General features: G+C 44.1%; 1 protein-coding gene across 1 annotated transcript; it reads right to left on the bottom strand.

The window, feature by feature from the left end:
* Positions 1-719: 719 nt before the first annotated feature.
* LOC139566439 (ATP-binding cassette sub-family C member 4-like) lies at positions 720-17,978 on the bottom strand. Its single transcript, XM_071387610.1, has 22 exons — positions 17,655-17,978; positions 17,434-17,541; positions 17,236-17,325; positions 15,931-16,122; positions 15,717-15,811; positions 15,534-15,620; positions 14,902-14,998; positions 14,458-14,676; positions 14,202-14,324; positions 13,972-14,009; positions 13,760-13,866; positions 13,459-13,605; positions 11,045-11,124; positions 10,758-10,908; positions 10,396-10,662; positions 4,228-4,328; positions 3,485-3,832; positions 3,256-3,345; positions 2,976-3,148; positions 2,625-2,730; positions 1,763-1,897; positions 720-1,674 (listed from the first exon to the last, which is right to left on the bottom strand). The coding sequence occupies exons 1-22, from the start codon at positions 17,976-17,978 to the stop codon at positions 1,597-1,599; spliced, it is 3,156 nt and encodes a 1,051-aa protein (XP_071243711.1). The 3' UTR covers positions 720-1,596.
* Between the last annotated feature and the right edge of the window lie 191 nt (positions 17,979-18,169).

The following is an 18,169-nucleotide window of genomic DNA, read 5'->3' as shown; positions in this document are numbered from 1 at the left end:
AAAGCTGTTCAGTCCCTTAGTCACGTAGATTAGAAATGTGAGGAATGTTGGGTAAGGTTGAAAGGCACATGTCAGATTCGAACTGGCAACCTAGCCTGTCACAACCCGTGTTTAACGCCCTCCATCCACCTCCAACCTGCCTCCCTAAAAGGCTGTTCTTTATTTGCCTCTCACCTCTTGCAATCTCTGCCCATTGAGCTTTCATCCAACCAACCATTCACATTTGTCCTCAGAACAAGATTGGATAAGGAAAACTGCTGCGTTTACAAAGGCAGCCCAATTTGGATATTTTTTTCAGGTCTGAAGAATATCTGTTTGTTCAAAAGACCAATTAGTGGGAAAAATATCAGAATTAGGCTGCCTGTCTAAACGCAGCCTACTTGGCCTTTATATAATGCATCCTACCCACATCTCGCAAGGTTCTCCTTTAGATAATCATGAGTTATGAATCTTTTCACTGCAAAAGTCACAATTGTGCATTTAAATTCTTCATAAACCTGTGTTTATCTGGAAATGTGGATAATGAAATACTGTAAGTGTGTTTGAAGAGGGTAAAGTGAAATTGTGGAAAGAGGCTTACAAAACCATCCTAGGAAAAGATGGTGTCAAATTGAGGAGCTATCATGTCCCTTTTTCTTTAGTCAATGCTGATAGTATTAACAAACTCAAAGAAAAGCAACTACATGTTTGCGTTGAAGATGTAACATAAGAGACTTAAGTTTGTACAATAATATTGTGAAATTTAATTAATACAAACTTCTATGTAAGGAAAATCAATATATCTGAAACTTGTAAAAATGAGGTACTGTTGCTATAGGTACATAAAAATAAGAATGCCTTTGTGAAAACAATTACATCCACTACAAAAACATTTAAAAACCAATGGAATCAAAATGTAATTTTTAAAAATCTAAGGTCTCTCCATACTGCCTCATTAGGGGATACGTTTGTAGTTCAATACATTTTCACATTGATGGGTAGGTATTCCTGCTTTTAAATGATCTAGACTGTCCTTACAACCATCACTCATGGAAACAATGTGAGACATACATGGGTTACTCACTTTGGTCAAGAAATTCTCATAAATCCCTTATAGCTTAATGACAGCATGTCTTTTCATGTGCGTACAATGGTGAAGTGTAATTTTCCGTTGCACGTATAGTATATGAATACACACGCCAATTAGTTCCATTGCCCAGTAAAGTGATTGCAGAGACAGTGCAGCATGTCAGGACAGTGCCCTGTGCAGTAAGATAAATCAATAGGAGTAGCAGCAGTTCAAATAGTGAAAGATTGAGGCACAAAGTATGAAATGCAATGCTACTTCCATTGTTGTAACACTCTTCTTATGATTGTCAATGGAAGTAGTATTAAAGATGCAACACACATCAGCAAAGTGTCAATAAGGAAATACATTTTTGCTTATTTAAATAAAAAATAATTTAAGTCAGTTCCATAAATCTTCCCTGATTTTGCATGCAAACATCTTACCATAAAAATAGCATTTAGGTTTTTTCCTTTTCACTAATTGGTCTTTTGACCCATCAGCTCTGGAAAAGATCTTGTGTGATTGGGCAGATATCTCTTTCTGCACCGTCACACAACCGTCTCAAAGAAGACCACCACTCCGTTGGCCATTTTTGGACCATGGCTGTTGCCGTTGTTCATATACGCCTGAATGAAAATATTGTGAATTGGTAAAGAAATCAAGTTAGGTTGAGAGAATGTGTGCGCTGGGTTGGGATGCAGTGTCAGTGCTCACCTGTTTGGCTGATTCCAGCAGGGCAGCTGCCTCAGCCTTGCCCGTCTGCTGGACTATCCTGTAGAGGGCACTCTCCTGGTTCTGAAGCAGGACGTACGGCTCGTCAAACTCCTGGATCATACCAGCGCCTAGCACCTGAAGGCAGGGTCAAAAGTCAGTAAGTCAACCTGGCTAAACTGGTCTGTAGTGAAATTATGGGGTTCCCAAACTTTCACTCAGGCCCCTCTTCCAGCATTGTGGAACATCCCGTGCCCTCCGTCTTTCTATGGGAAAGTGCCCTGTTCATACCCTCTTATTTAGCGTATTTACTGCAATTCTATACATTTTGCCATGGGACTCAATAGGCTAAAAAACTTTAGCTGACATGGCCTAGATGATCTGGACATTTATGACAAGTTATAAATAGCTCTAAGGTCTGCAATGACTGTCACGACGAGGACAACTGCTGATTCACTACCCAATTTCGAAATTGCACCTTGTGCATTTTACTATTACAACTTCCAGGATTAAGTTTAAATTCAGACCGCTCCTTAACAATTTTTTGGGATGGGGGGACCCCCCTGCCTACCCCTCGGGCGCTCCCCATAGTTTGGGAACCACTGATCTAGCGCTGTTTACAATAGAGTAACCCTACTTCACTCTGCACTGGCTGAATTACTCAGCACCTTCAGAGAAGTGTAAACAGGGTAAACTCATTTCACTAAACAAACATAGGATACGATCTCAGATCAACCTGAAATTTAAAGTGAATAAATGTGCATCTCACACCCTGCTCAGTCTCGTTTTTTATCTCATATATACATGACTGATGAGGTGTGTGCGTGTGACAGATATACATCTATTTGATGGGAAGAGCTCTCACCAGAATGCGGTCGCTGTCTATGATGGTGTTGAGGCGGTGGGCGATGGTGAGAACGGTGCACTCCCTGAACTTGTCTCGTATCGTCTTCTGGATCAACTCATCTGTTCTACAGAGCCAGGACACAGACAACACACTCAGCTGGGAGGAAGAGAAACACACACACTTTCCTCTACTACTAGATGCCTCCCAGTCTTATGTTGCATTCATAACCAAGTGGGACAGACAAACAGTTCAGGAAAGACTCAACCAAGATAAAGAAACAATCACGCTTTCATTGACTACTAGAGGCCTCCCACTCAAAGCACATCAGCTCTAAAGGACAGACTGTGTCTGTGAGAGGCAGCTCTGTACCTGGGGTCCACGTTGGCTGTGGCCTCGTCGATGATGAGGATGCGGTTCTTCCTCAGGACGGCTCGGGCCAGACAGACCAGCTGCCTCTGACCCACACTGAAGTTGGAGCCCGACTCGGCCAGAACCGTCTCCATCTTATTGGGCAGCTCCTCCACCACAGACTTCAGCTGGACCTGGAGAGGAAACAGTTACTGGAGTAAGACCCTGCTCAATGCCACCAAAAACACACATTAACCTGTATGTCCCGTTACTGTATCAATAGGAGTCTGAGGAGCAGTACCTCTTGGAGAGCGTTCCACAGGTCTTCGTCTGTGTGCTGGCTAAAAGGGTCCAGGTTCTTCCTCATGGTGCTGGTGAAAAGCACTGGGTCCTGCAGAACAGAGGGGCCACAAACAGAAAAATGTAATAAGCTCTAACAGAGCCATATCTGAACTAGGAGCCTTTCCTTTACTACATTCAGAAGGACTAAGGGACAGAGCAGCCACAGAAGACCCACCAACAGTAGCTACCTGAGGTATGATGGACATCTTCTGGCGCAGGTCATGAAGGCCGATCTCGGAGGTCAGAACTCCGTCAATGTAGATCCTGCCCTCTGGCTCTGCCAGGCGGAAGAGCGCCGATACCAGGGAGCTTTTCCCCGCACCTGTCCTGCCCACGATGCCAACCTTCTCTTTGGGCCTGAACATGGCCTTCATGTCCTTCAGGACCACAGGTCCGTCTGAGCTGTAGGAGAAGCTGACCCGGTCAAAGGTGATGAGGCCTTGGCTCGGCCACTCAGGAGGAGGACGCTTCTGGGTTTCCCAGGGTGCTTCACTCTCCAGCTCTGTGTACTCCACCACCCTCTCCACTGACGTCATCTGAGGACGGTAAATAAATAACCATGTCAATCAAACAAACCTGGTTCTAAGCTGATTTACCAGCCTACTCTGAGACTGGGAACGTGGTTAACCTTGGTCTAATGCTAGTATGGCTTCTCAGCACTAAATTATAAAACTTTACAGAACTTCAATAATCCACACGCTACATTCTTAAGTGGGCCTTTTCAGCTGAAGATTCCTGAATGACAGGATGCAACTAAAACCCTTTTGATTCTAATGAATCTTATTTCTACAGGTCACTGGCACAGATCTCTGTGTTTGATTATTTTCCCTGTGGAAATTCATTCCCAGGTAAAATCTTTCAGATACTGTAAAAGGGCCTGTGGTGCTGGGGGAGTGACAATACCAGAGTTAGGACTTTGATGTGATCTTACCATGTTCTCCATCTCCGCACTCTGACGAATGGTCCATTGGAAGTTCCCAAGAAGGGTGACGGCGTAGGACAACACCAAACCCACAGCTCCCGCCTCCAGCCCTGATTAGAACATTTACTCAATTCATTGGCTACACAGCATGTCAACAACCAGAAGCCATGGATTACAGGCAACATCTGCATTGAGCTAAAGGCTAGAGCTGTCCCTTCATGGAGCCGGACACTAAGCCGTACACTTATAAGAAATCCCGCAACAACCTCCGTCGAGCCGTCAATACAGCACTAAGATCGAATCCTCTGGCACTGGTCGGATGTGGCAGGGCTTGCAAACGATCACTGATTACAAAGGGAAACCCAGCTGCGAGCTGCCCGGTGATGCAAGCCTACCAGATGATCTAAATGCCTTCAAGGCAAGCAACACTGAATCATGCACGAGAGCACCAGCTGTTCCAGACGACTGATCACGCTCTCCGTAGCCGATGCGAGTAAGAACTTGAAACAGGTTAATATTCACAAGGCCGCAGGGCCAGACGGATTACCAGGACATGTACTCTGAGCATGCGCTGACGAGCTGGCAAGTGTCTTCACTGATATTTTCAACTACAACTGATCTAGTTTGTAATACCTACATTTCAAGCAGACCACCATAATCCCTGTGCCCAAGAACACCAAGGTACCCTGTCTAAATGACTATGGCCCGTAGCACTCGCATCTGTAGCCTTAAATGCTTTAAAAAGCTGCTCATGGCTCACATCAACACCATCATCCCAGACCCAACTCATTTGCATACCATTCCAACAGATCCACAGATGACTCAATCTCTATTGCACTCCGCACTGCCCTTTCCCACCTGGACAAGAGGAACACCTATGTGAGAATGCTGTTCATTGACTACAGCTCAGCGATCAACACCATCATCCCCTCCAAGCTCATCAATAAGCTAAGGACCCTGGTACTGAACACCTCCCTCTAACTGGAACCTGGACTTCTTGACAGGCCGCCCCCAGGTGGTGAGGGTAGGCAACAACACATCCAACACAGGGGCCCCTCAGGGGTGCGTGCTTAGTCCCCTCCTGTACTCCGTTCACACATGACTGTGTGGCCGCACACAACTCCAGCACCATCATTAAGTTGACAACACGATGGCGCTAAGCCTGATCACCGACAACGATGAGACAGCCTATTGGGAGGAGGTCAGAGACCTGGCAGTGTGGTGCCAGAACAACCTCCTCTCCCTCAACATCAGCAAGACAAAAGGTCCTGATCATAGACTACAGGAAACGGAGGGCTGAGCACGCCCCCATCGACAGGGCTGTAGTGGAGCGGGTCGAGAGCTTTAAGTTCCTCTGTGTCCACATCATTAAGGATCTATCATGATCCACACACACCAACACAGTCGTGAAGAGGGCATGAAAACGCCTGGTCGGAGGAGGCTAAAAAGTTCTACAACTGTACCATTTGAGAGCATCTTCACTGACTGCATCACCACTTGGTATGGCAGCTACTTGGCATCCGACTGCAAGGCGCTACAGAGTGTAGTGCGTAAGGCCCAGTACCGAGCTCCCTGCCACCCAGAACCTCTATGCCAGGCAGTATCAGAGAAAGGGCCTAAAAATTGTCAAAGACTCCAGCAACCCGTGTCAAAGACTTCTCTCTATCGCACGACAAGCACTACTGATGCACCAAGTCTGGAACCAACAGGCCCCTGAACAGCTTCCACCCAAAGCCATTAGAGTGCTAAGTATTTAGGTAAATAGCTACTCGGACTATCTGCATTGACCCTTTTTGCAATAACTCTTTTGACTCAAACAGTAGCAGCATTGTATGTATTATCTATCCTTTGCACACTCATATGCTGAATGCACTGTAAACTTTATTCCTAGTTACAGTGCCTTTTGGAAAGTATTCAGATCCCTTCACTTAAAAAAAAAATGTACCAATTACACACCAGCCTTATTCTAAAATAGATTTTTTTTTAAATCCTCAACACAATACCCCATAATGACAAAGCAAAAACAGTTTAGAAATGTTTGTTAATGAAAAAACTGAAATATGACATTTACATAAGTATTCAGACCATTTACTCAGTACTTTGTTGAAGTATCTTTGGCAGCGATTACAGCCTCAAATCTTATTGGGTATGACGCTAGAAGCGTGGCACACCTGTATTTGGGGAGTTTCTCCCATTCTCTGCAGATCCTCTCAAACTCTGTCATGTTGGATGGGAAGCGTGGCTGCACAGCTATTTTCAGGTCGTTTGATCGGGTTCAAGTCCAGGCTTTGGCTGGGCCACTCAAGGACTTTCCTGAGCGCTCTGGAGCAGGTTTTCATCAAGGATCTCTGTACTTTGCTCCATTTATCTTTCCCTCGATCCTGACTAGTCTTCCAGTCCCTGCCGCTGAAAAACATCTCCACAGCATGATGCTGCCACCATCATGCTTCACCGTAGCAATGGTATTGGCCAAGTGATGAGCGGTGCCTAGTTTCCTTAAGTCCAACAGTTCAATCTTGGTTTTATCATGGTCTGAGAGTCATTTTTCCAACTATTGTTTACGGACAGATTATTTCATTTATAAATGCACTGTATCACAATTCCAGTGTGCCAGAGGTTTACATACACTAAGTTGACTGTGCCTTTAAACAGCTTGGAAAATTCCAGAAAATGTCATGGCTTTAGAAGCTTCTGATAGGCTAATTGACATCATTTGATTCAATTGGAGGTGCACCTATTTCAAGGCCTACCTTCACACTCAGTGACTCTTTGCTTGACATCATGGGAAAATCAAAAGAAATCAACCAAGACCTCAGAAAAAAAAATTGTAAACCTCCACAAGTCTGGTTCATCCTTGGGAGCAATTTCCAAACACCTGAAGGTACCACGTTCATCTGTACAAACAATAGTACGCAAGTATAAACACCATGGGACCACGCAGCCGTCATACCGCTCAGAAAGGAGACGTGTTCTGTCTCCTAGAGATGAACGTACTTTGGTGCGAGAAGTGCAAATCAATCCCAGAACAAAAGCAAAGGACCTTGTGAAGATGCTGGAGGAAACAGGTAAAAGTATCTATATCCACAGTAAAACAAGTCCTATATCGACATAATCTGAAAGGCTGCTTAGCAAGGAAGAAGCCACTGCTCCAAAACCGCCATAAAAAAGCCAGACTACAGTTTGCAACTGCACATGGGGAATAAGATCGTACTTTTTGGAGAAATGTCCTCTGGTCTGATGAAACAAAAATAGAACTGTTTGGCCATAATGACCATCGTTATGTTTGGAGGAAAAAGGGGGAGGCTTGCAAGCCGAAGAACACGCTCCCAACTGTGAAGCACGGGGGTGGCAGCATCATGTTGTGGGGGTGCTTTGCTGCAGGAGGGACTGGTGCACTTCACAAAATAGATGGCGTCATGAGGCTTATGTTGATATATTGAAGCAACATCTCAAGACATCAGTCAGGAAGTTAAAGCTTGGTCGCAAATGGGTCTTCCAAATGGACGATGACCCCAAGCATACTTCCAAAGTTGTGGCAAAATGGCTTAAGTGGTTAGTGGTCATCACAAAGCCCTGACCTCAATCCTATAGACAATCTGTGGGCAGAACTGAAAAAGCGTGTGTGAGCAAGGAGGCCTACAAACCTGACTCAGTTACACCAGCTCTATCAGGAGTAATGGGCCAAAATTCACCTAACTTATTGTGGGAAGCTTGTGGAAGGCTACCCAAAACATTTGACCCAATTTAAGCAATTTAAAGGCAATGCTACCAAATACTAATTGAGTATATGTGAACTTCTGATCCACTGGGAATGTGATGAAAGAAATAAAAAGCTGAAATAAATCACTCCTATTATTCTGACATTTCACATTCTTAAAATAAAGTGGTGATCCTAACTGACCTAAGACAGGGAATCTTTACTAGGATTAAATGTCAGGATTTGTGAAAAACTGAGTTTTAAATGTATTTGGCTAAGGTGTATTTAATGTAAACTTCCGACTTATAAACAGGTGTGTGCCTTTCCAAATCATGTCCAATCAATTTAATTTACCACAGGTGGACTCCAATCAAGTTGTAGAAACATCAAGGATGATCAGTGAAAACAGGATGCACCGGAGGTCAATTCGAGTCTAATAGCAAAGGGTCTGAATACTTATGTAAGGTATGTTTTAAATTTAATACATTTGCAAAAATGTATATAAAAAAATATTTCATCCATTTTAGAATAAGGCTGTAACGTAAAGTGAACGTGTCTGAATATTTTCCGAATGCACTGTATATGTACATATCTACCTCATACCCCTGCACATAGACCAAGTTATTTATTATTACTTTTCTATTATTTCTCTATTTTCTTTTTCTGCATTGTTGGGAAGGGCCTGTAAGTAAGCATTTCACTGTTAGTCTACACCTGTTTTTATATGAAGCATGTGACAAATAAAATGTGATTTTGATTAGATTTGATTGAACATTCTTATTATGTTTCTTGACATACACTAGCGGCCAAAAGTTTTAGGATACCTACTCATTCAAGGGTTTTTTCTTTAGAATGAAGGTGAAGACAAACTATGAAATAACACATGGAATCATGTAGTAACCAAAAAAAGTGTTAAACAAATCAAAATATATTTTATATTTGAGATTCTTCAAATAGCCACCCTTTGCCTTGATGACAGCTTTGCACACTTGATATTCTCTCAACCAGCTTCACCTGGAATGCTTTCCCAACATATGCTGAACACTTGTTGGCTGCTTTTCCTTCACTCTGCGTCCCGACTTATCCAAACCATCTCAATTTGGTTGCGATCGGGGGATTGTGGAGGCCAGTTCATCTGATGCAGCACTCCATCCCTCTCCTTCTTGGTCAAATAGCCCTTACACAGCCTAGAGGTGTTGGGTCATTGTCTTGTTGAAAACAAATGATAGTCCCATTAAGCCCAAACCAGATGGGATGGCGGATCGCTGCAGAATGCTGTGGTAGCCATGCTGGTTAAGTTGCCTTGAATTCTAAATAAATAAGTGTCACTAGCAAAGCACCCCAACATCATCATACCTCCTCCTCCATGCTACGGTGGGAAATACACATGCAGAGATCATCCGTTCACCCACACCGCGTTCCACAAAGACACGGCGGTTGGAACCAAAAATATCCAATTTGGACTACAGATCAAAGGACAAATTTCCACCGGTCTAATGTCCATTGCTCGTGTTTCTTGGCCCAAGCAAGTCTCTTCTTATTATTGGTGTCCTTTTAGTAGTGGTTTCTTTGCAGCAATTCGACCATGACGTCCTGATTCACACTGAACAGTTGATGTTGAGATCTGTGTTACTTGAATTCTGAAGCATTTATTTGGGCTGCAATTTGAGGCTGGTAACTCTAATGAACTTATCCTCTACGGCAGAGGTAACTTTGGGTCTTCCTTTTCTGTGGCGGTCCGCATGAGAGTCAGTTTCATCCTAGCACTTGATGGATTTTGCGACGGCACTTGAAGAAACTTTCAAAGTTCTTAATTTTCCATATTGACTGACTTTCATGTCTTAAAGTCATGATGGACTGTCGTTTCTCTTTGCTTTTTTGGAGCTGTTCTTGACATAATATGGACTTGGTCTTTTACCAAATAGGGCTATCTTCTGTATACCACCCCTACCTTGTCACAACACAACTGATTGGCTAAAATGCATTAAGGAAAGAAATTACACAAATTAACCTAAGAATGCACACCTGTTAATTGAAATGCATTCCAGGTGACTACCTCATGAAGCCGGTTGAGAGAATGTCAAGAGTGTGCAAAGCTGTCATCAAGGCAAAGGGTGGCTATTTGAAGAATCTCAAATAAAATATTTTGATTTGTTTAACGCTTTTTTGCTTACTACATGATTCCATATGTTATTTGATGTCTCCACTATTATTCTACAAAGTAGATAATAGTACAAATAAAGAAAAACCCTTGAATGAGTAGGTGTTCTAAAACTTCTGACTGGTAGTGTAGCTTGGATAACTGTTTGGCCCCAAGTGTAATACAAGTTGTTGCTAGGGAACAGGCAATGAGCCAAAGACTTTGATCAGAAAGATTATCCAAACTCATTCAATTTGTTTTATGTAATATGCAACCAACATTGATTTCTACCATTGTGTAACAGCTTGTGTAATGAAGCCATAATAATTTATCCTCTTACCATCTCTGAGGAAGAGGCAGCCGAAGGCAGTGACAGTGACAAAGGCTGCGCAGATTCCATCCAGTCGGAGAGCGAACCATCGAGAGGTGACCAGGAACAGGAACCAGGACTCTGAGTGCAGATCCTGATGAGCGTCAAAGGTGTTTTGGAATCTCTCCTCGGCTCTGAAAGCTCGGATCGTCCACAGACCTTGGAGGGACGAGGACAGGTGGGAGAAGACAGGACTCCGAGCTGCAGAACACAGGAAATGCATCAACTCACACACGCCTGCAGACACAAAAGGAAATTGTACACATTAAGAGAAAATGTACAATTATCATTTGTCCCTTGCCTCCCCTGTCCCAGTCAGTCCTGTCACTCACTGGTGGACTCCAGGCGTTTGACGTCCCGTGACGTCTGCAGGAAGTAGCGTCTCAGGAACAGGAATATAATGAGAAGAGGAACCACAGGAATGAGGATCCAGGGCATAACGGAGGCTGCCACCACAACTACGCCGATATTCTGCAGGATCGACTGTGGCAAGATCGAAAACACCCAGGAGACATGAAGAGAAGAAAAGATTTATGTAATAAAGATAATGGATTGGGAAATCTATATCCTCCTGACAAAATACATAGATGTTCCCCTCTAGGGTAATAAAGTCACTTACCTGACTGAAGTCAACAAAGGTATTAGGTAACATGGAATCCAGCTGGCTGATGTCCTTGGAGAACCTGTTGAGAATTCTTCCTGTGACAGAACAGGAGAAAGTAATCCACTGGGCAAAAACTGGTTAAATCAACATTGTTTGCCACGTCATTTCAACAACAAAAAATTCAATGTGATGACATTTACTCAACGTGGGAAAATTATTGGATTTTTAAAAAGTCATCACCTGCTAAGAATGCTATTTTTGAATGACTATTCCCTTTTGGAATTTGGCCTCTACAGTCGTGGCCAAAAGTTGAGAATGACAAATTCAGTCTGCTGCCTCAGTTTGTATGATGGCAATTTGCATATACTCCAGAATGTTATGAAGAGTGATCAGATGAATTGCAAAGTTAGTTCTTGCTATGCAAATGAACTGAATCCCCCAAAAACATTTCCACTGCATTTCAGCCCTGCCACAAAAGGACCAGCTGACATGTCAGTGATTCTGTCGTTAGCACAGGTGTGAGTGTTGACGAGGACAAGGCTTGAGATCACTCTGTCATGCTGATTGAGTTCGAATAACAGACCGGAAGCTTCAAAAGGAGGGTGGTGCTTGGAATCATTGTTCTTCCTCTGTCATCCATGGTTATCTGCAAGGAAACACGTGCCGTCATCATTGCTTTGCACAAAAAGGGCTTCACAGGCAAGGATATTGCTGCCAGTAAGATTGCACCTAAATCAACCATTTATCGGATCATCAAGAACTTCAAGGAGAGTGGTTCAATTGTTGTGAAGAAGGCTTCAGGGCACCCAAGAAAGTCCAGCAAGCGCCAGGACCGTCTCCTAAAGTTGATTCCGCTGCGGGATTGGGGCACCACCAGTACAGAGCTTGCTCAGGAATGGCAGCAGGCAGGTGTGAGTGCATCTGCACGCACAGTGAGGCGAAGACTTTTGGAGGATGGCCTGGTGTCAAGAAGGGCAGCAAAGAAGCCACTTCTCTCCAGGAAAAACATCAGGGACAGACTGATATTCTGCAAAAGGTATAGGGATTGGACTGCTGAGGACTGGGGTAAAGTCATTTTCTCTGATGAATCCCCTTTCCGATTGTTTGGGGCATCCGGAAAAAAGCTTGTCCGGAGAAGACAAGGTGAGCACTACCATCAGTCCTGTGTCATGCCAATAGTAAAGCATCCTGAGACCATTCATGTGTGGAGTTGCTTCTCAGCCAAGGGAGTGGGCTCACTCACAATTTTGCCTGAGAACACAGCCATGAATAAACGAATGGTACCAACACATCCTCCGAGAACAACTTCTCCCAACCATCCAGGAACAGTTTGGTGACGAACAATGCCTTTTCCAGCATGATGGAGCACCTTGCCATAAGGCAAAAGTGATAACTAAGTGGCTCGGGGAACAAAACATTGATATTTTGGGTCCATGGCCAGGAAATTCCCCAGACCTTATTCCAATTAGAACTTGTGGACAAACAAAAACCCACATTCTGACAAACTCCAAGCATTGATTATGCAAGAATGGGCTGCCATCAGTCAGGATGTGGTCCAGAAATTAATTGACAGCTTGCCAGGGCGGATTGCAGAGGTCTTGAAAAAGAAGGGTCAACACTGCAAATATTGACTCTTTGCATCAACTTCATGTAATTGTCAATAAAAGCCTTTGACACTTATGAAATGCTTGTAATTATACTTCAGCATTACATAGTAACATCTGACAAAAATATCTAAAAGACACTGAGGCAGCAGACTGTGAAAATTAATATTTGTCTCATTCTCAAAACTTTTGGCCACGACTGTAGGTACACTAAGACCAGAGGGCACCGTAAATCAGGTCTTAGTTACTGGTATCTGGGCCTCTGAGGCATAAAAATCGACCATGGGTGTCCTAAGCAATTAAGACGTTTCAAATGTATAATCTATTCAACCTCAAGGTCTCAGCCTTGATTTAATGCTTTGGCACGAGACACGGAAGGGTGAAACAGCGAACAGGTAAGGCACGAGTATTTAGTTCCGCCCTCTCCTCTGGAGGGGAGATTTGCAGCGAACCTCTTAGAGGAACGTTTGTCTATTAAACCTTTTAAATATAGAAGTTGTTTGCCTTATATTTTGCATCTAGCATTTCTCCACAACTTGACCAGTTTTCAATTCCTAACAAATTTAAGGGAATTTAGTTTTTTTTTCTCCACCCAACTTTTAACCTAAATACAAGGAGTGACATTTATTTATTTTTGTTGAATTCACATTAGTTGACAACCCAACCAAATGTAAATCAAAAATAGATGTGGAAATGACGTCTGTTCTCTCACCCAACCAGTTTCAAAGCATTTTGAGGTCAGGACTCAATTACAAGAAATTGTATTGTACTCAACAAGAAAAAGACAACACAAACAGATTCTATTGCATGCGAGGGGTCTCTCACCAATTGGGTTGATGTCAAAGAAGCGTACAGGCGTCCGGAGGATAGAGTTGAACATGCGGTTGTGCAGAGACTGAGCAGCTTTTACCAGCACATTGAACATCACCAGACTCCTGGCAAAGCCAAAGATGACCGAGGCCAGAGTCAAACCTGAACACAGAGAAGGTGACTTGTCAGTCATTACACGATTTTCCCAAGCTTCCTCCCAGGTAAGGGGACAACCTCATACTTACTTGGAAAATATTCCCATTCTTTGAAGGGAGAAGTAAATATACAGTATATTTAGTAATGCTCTTCTGTATACCTGCATAAATGCCCATGTAGAAACTGAGGTCCAATTCTTGAGTGATGTTGAGGCCATTTTGGACAATCACAGTGCCGTTAATATTGAGTTTCTCCTGCTCTCCAGCCCTGTCAATCAAACAGTCAGCGTTGTTATTTGAACATTCACATTGCTATGGTCCAACTGAACTGTGAAACAAATGATGTACTACTGTAACAATAGATGATTCTTACCAATAGGCCAGCCACCAGTCCTGAAGAACGTATGCTACCTGTGGGTGACAAATTATATTATAGTTGGTTAGATCATTGCAATGTCATTGGTTCCAATGCCTTAATCTGGTCAGAGTTTGATTTTGCACGCATCTATCAGAAGTCAAAATGCTTGTATTTACTGTAGATGCTAGGCGGTAGAATAGTGACATATGGTTATTCACTGCCTGACATTTTGGATGTGTTAATACCTCCGCGATGAGACTGAGGAGGACTGTGCCCAGCATAACCAGGATGCTGGCTCCTGCGTTTAAGTACTTGAAGTAGAGGGTGGCGCCGATGTTGCCTTCCGATCGGCTCTCCTCTGCTACTGTCTGGACAGGGAGGAGACATGGACATAATACCCTGTTAACTAAAGGAGGGACAATCTGGGATACTTCAGAATGAAAATCCTCCTTGTGACTGTGTCTAAGAGCTTGAAAGGAAGTGGGTGGGGTTTGGACCCACCGGAAGCTGTTCAGCTCCATCTTTAACAGAGTGCATGGAGGAGGTGTGGGAGACCACTGAATTCCAGGAGGAAATTGAGCTCTGGGAAAAGGCGTGTTTGACCACTGAGGGATTGTTGTTGGTTTGTGGCTCCTCCTCCTCGTCCCTCTTCAGCAGGGAGGTGAAATCAACCCCAGAGTGCTGCAGCTCGGAGTATGTCCCCCTCGCCACCATGTGACCCTGACACACACACACACACACACACACACGTCACACCCTGCCCAACTTCTGGAGTCTGTATTCATATGTAAATGAATATGCCTTTGGGTGAACTATTCCTTTCATAAAGATTGACAGCAGACATGTTATGTGCTCAGTAAAGTAAAAAGGTAAGCAGAAATGCACCTGTGGTCATACGTAGGTTACAAAGCATGTGTAGAATGTTAAATTCTGCCAGAAACACACCTCCTTGAGGACGAGGATCTGGTTGGCTGCTTGGAGGTACTGCAACTGGTGGGTGACCAGGATGCGGGGCTTGTTCTTCAAAATACCACAGATACACCTGGACACACAGACACATGGAGACAGACAGTTTAAGTGCAGTTTCACACTGCTAGTGAAGGCCTGTTCTAACGTCAGAGAATCCACATGACCCTGAACATCCATTAACTTGTAAATGCTATACAAAAACCCATTCCTGCCCTAAAGCAGCAGCCAGTAAGTAGATCTAATCGGAGTCTGGGAAGAATGTAGTTCAGTTGTACTAGAGGGTAGTGGGGTAAGTTGAGCCAAAGGGTTAGTTGAGACACCCTTTGTTTCTAGGAAACCATACGCAAAATGAATCATGTCACCATATATTTAGGAAGAAGTCATCATTTCATAGTTGCACCACACCTCCCCAAATCATCTTGCTGCTCAATGTGTAAATGCATATTTTTAAACTGTAGTGCGTTGTGTTTTATGTTGTAAATGGGTCAAACTTTGAGCTGCTATTTTGTCTCTCTTGTAAAGTAATTATTTATCTCAATGGGACGAGTCCGGTAAAATAAAGGTTTAAAAAAATACAGCCTGTTTAGCTGAAACTGTGGTTCACTCACTGTTCAAACAGGTGTCTCCCGACCTCAGCATCCACAGCACTTAGAGGGTCGTCCAGCAGGTAGATATCAGCATCCTGGTACACAGCCCTGAGACACAACAAGGCTTTCAGATAGAGACTGGAGGATATTCATCTATAGAATGTACCATTTCTACTCTGGTTTGAAGTGGAGCTGTGGTCTTACCGGGCCAGGTTCACTCTAGCTTTCTGTCCCCCACTGAGGGTGGCTCCTCTGTCCCCTATCAATGTCAGGTCGCCGTCTGGCAGCAGCTCCATGTCCTGAACACAGAAGGGACAACAGAGACGACAGGGGCTAACAGTCAGAACACAAAGCCATTACAACCACTGCAAAGCTCCCAGCGTTAAATACCATGAGAACTCCATTCAGTGTGTCTTACCCTCTTGAGGGCGCAGGCTCTCAGGACCTTCTCATACTTCTGAGGATGGAGCTCTTTGCCAAACAGGATGTTGCTGCGGATGGTTCCAGGGAATACCCAGGGCTGCTGGGAGGCGTAGGTCAGCTGACCTTTGACCCTCAACACCCCTTTGTCGTGAGGCAGCTCCCCCAGGATGGCGCTGAGCAGAGAGGACTGTGGGAGATGGGCTGGTAAACATGTGAGCTGGCTGATATGGCTTACTACATATTTTACCATATATACACACACACACACACACTACATGACCAAAAGTATTCGGACACCTGCTCATCGAACACCTCATTCCAAATTCATGGGTATTAATATGGAGTTGGTCCCCCCCTTTGCTGCTATAACAGCCTCCACTCTTCTGTGAAGGCTTTCCACTAGATGTTGGGGACTTGCTTCCATTCAGCCTCAAGAGCATTAGTGATGTTGTGCGATTAGGCCTGGCTCACAGTGGTGTTCCAATTCCTCTCAAAGGTGTTCGATGGGGTTGAGGTCAGGGCTCTGTACAGGCATGACAAGTTCTTCCACACCGATCTTGACAAACCATTTCTGTACGGACCTCGCTTTGTGCACGTGGGCAGTGTTATGCATTGGGACAGGTAGCGTTCTCCTGGCATCTGTCAAACCCAGATTCGTCTGTCGGACTGCCAGATGGGGAAGTGTGTTTCCACTGCTCCAGAGTCCAATGGCGGCGAGCTTTACTACACCACTCCAGCCAACACTTGGCATTGCGCATGGTGATTTTAGGCTTGTGTGCAGCTGCTCAGCCATGGAAACCCATTTCATGAAGCTCCCGATGAACAGTTCTTCTGATGACGTTGCTTCCAGAGGCAGTTTGGAACTTGGTAGTGAGTGTTGCAACCCAAGACAGACTTTTTTTTTTTTTTTTTTTTACTTTTTTTTTTACACGTCTCGCTTCAGCACTCGCCTATCCCGTTCTGTGAGCTTGTGTGGCCAACCACTTCGCAGCTGAGCCATTGTTGCTCCTAGACGTTTCCAAAAAACAATAACAGCACTTACAGTTGCCAGGGGCAGCTCTAGCAGGGCAGAAATTTGATGAACTGACTTGTTGGAATGGTGGCATCCTATGACGGTGCCACAGAGCTCTTCAGTAAGACCATTCTACTGCCAATGTTTGTCTATAGAGATTACATGGCTGTGTGCTGGATCTTATACATCTATCAGCAAAGGGTGTGGCTAAAATAGCCGAATCAACTAATTTGAAGGGGTGTTCACTATATATATACAAAAGTATGTGTACTATGTATGACCTCTGACCTTTCCAGACCCCACAGGTCCAATGACAGCAACGAGCTGTTCCGACTTCACTGTGAGTGACAGGTTCTGGAGAGATGGAGCGTCCCGACTCTGTGGAGAGAGAGAGAGAGAAATTACATTTCATAGCAATACATGAAACTACCACACAGGACAGGCGTATTCTTGTTTTGTATATCAACATTTGACCAGAATATTCACCTTGTCCCAGTAGCAAATTAAGTCCTTGATCTCAACAGAGGCGTCTTTCTTTTCCTCCAGGGTAAATCTCATGTTGGGTCTCTCAATCTCATCCAACAGAAGGAAATTCTGTGGGTCAACAGAGAGATGATGCAGCCAAACAAACCTTACTAAACCACAATAACTCATTGCACCTAGGTGAGGCACAGCAGCCATTTTGTGCCAGATGATCTATAGAGTACCTTGATCCTGCGGATACTGATGATGGTCTCGAAAACTTTCTCTATGGCCTGTGGGAAGAAGAGGGTCACTGTGATCTTGATGGCACCATACAGAGACACTGCCACAAACACCCGGCTGGCTGAGATGGTGTTCCCCAGGAGGACGTAGACGGCGAAGGTGATGAAGACTATGATCTTACTGGCCGCAAAGAAGGAGACCATGTTGAGACCTCGCAGGTAGGAGCTTGACATGATCTTGGAGATCTCTTCCCTGAGGGAAGAATGAAAGAAGTCTTTCAATAATAACAATGTAATAAAACAAAACATTCTGTTACCGGTACACATCTGTTAAACCTTTCCATTGATGGATTCTGGGTTCTAGCTCCTAAACTTGGGATAGGGTTAATTATCAGGTATCCTATTGAAATATTGAGTGCCTATGTTTCAATGGTCTACACCAGAGGTTAATGGTTATCTGTAGGAGGAAGGTATATAGTGTGTACTATTAAGCTTGGAATGTGTTGAGTGCAGGGAAA

Source organism: Salvelinus alpinus, chromosome 38, assembly GCF_045679555.1.
Source record: "Salvelinus alpinus chromosome 38, SLU_Salpinus.1, whole genome shotgun sequence".
Lineage (NCBI taxonomy): Eukaryota > Metazoa > Chordata > Actinopteri > Salmoniformes > Salmonidae > Salvelinus > Salvelinus alpinus.
The sequence above is the reverse complement of the archived record's forward strand: the minus strand, read 5'-3'. Positions and strand labels throughout refer to the sequence as shown.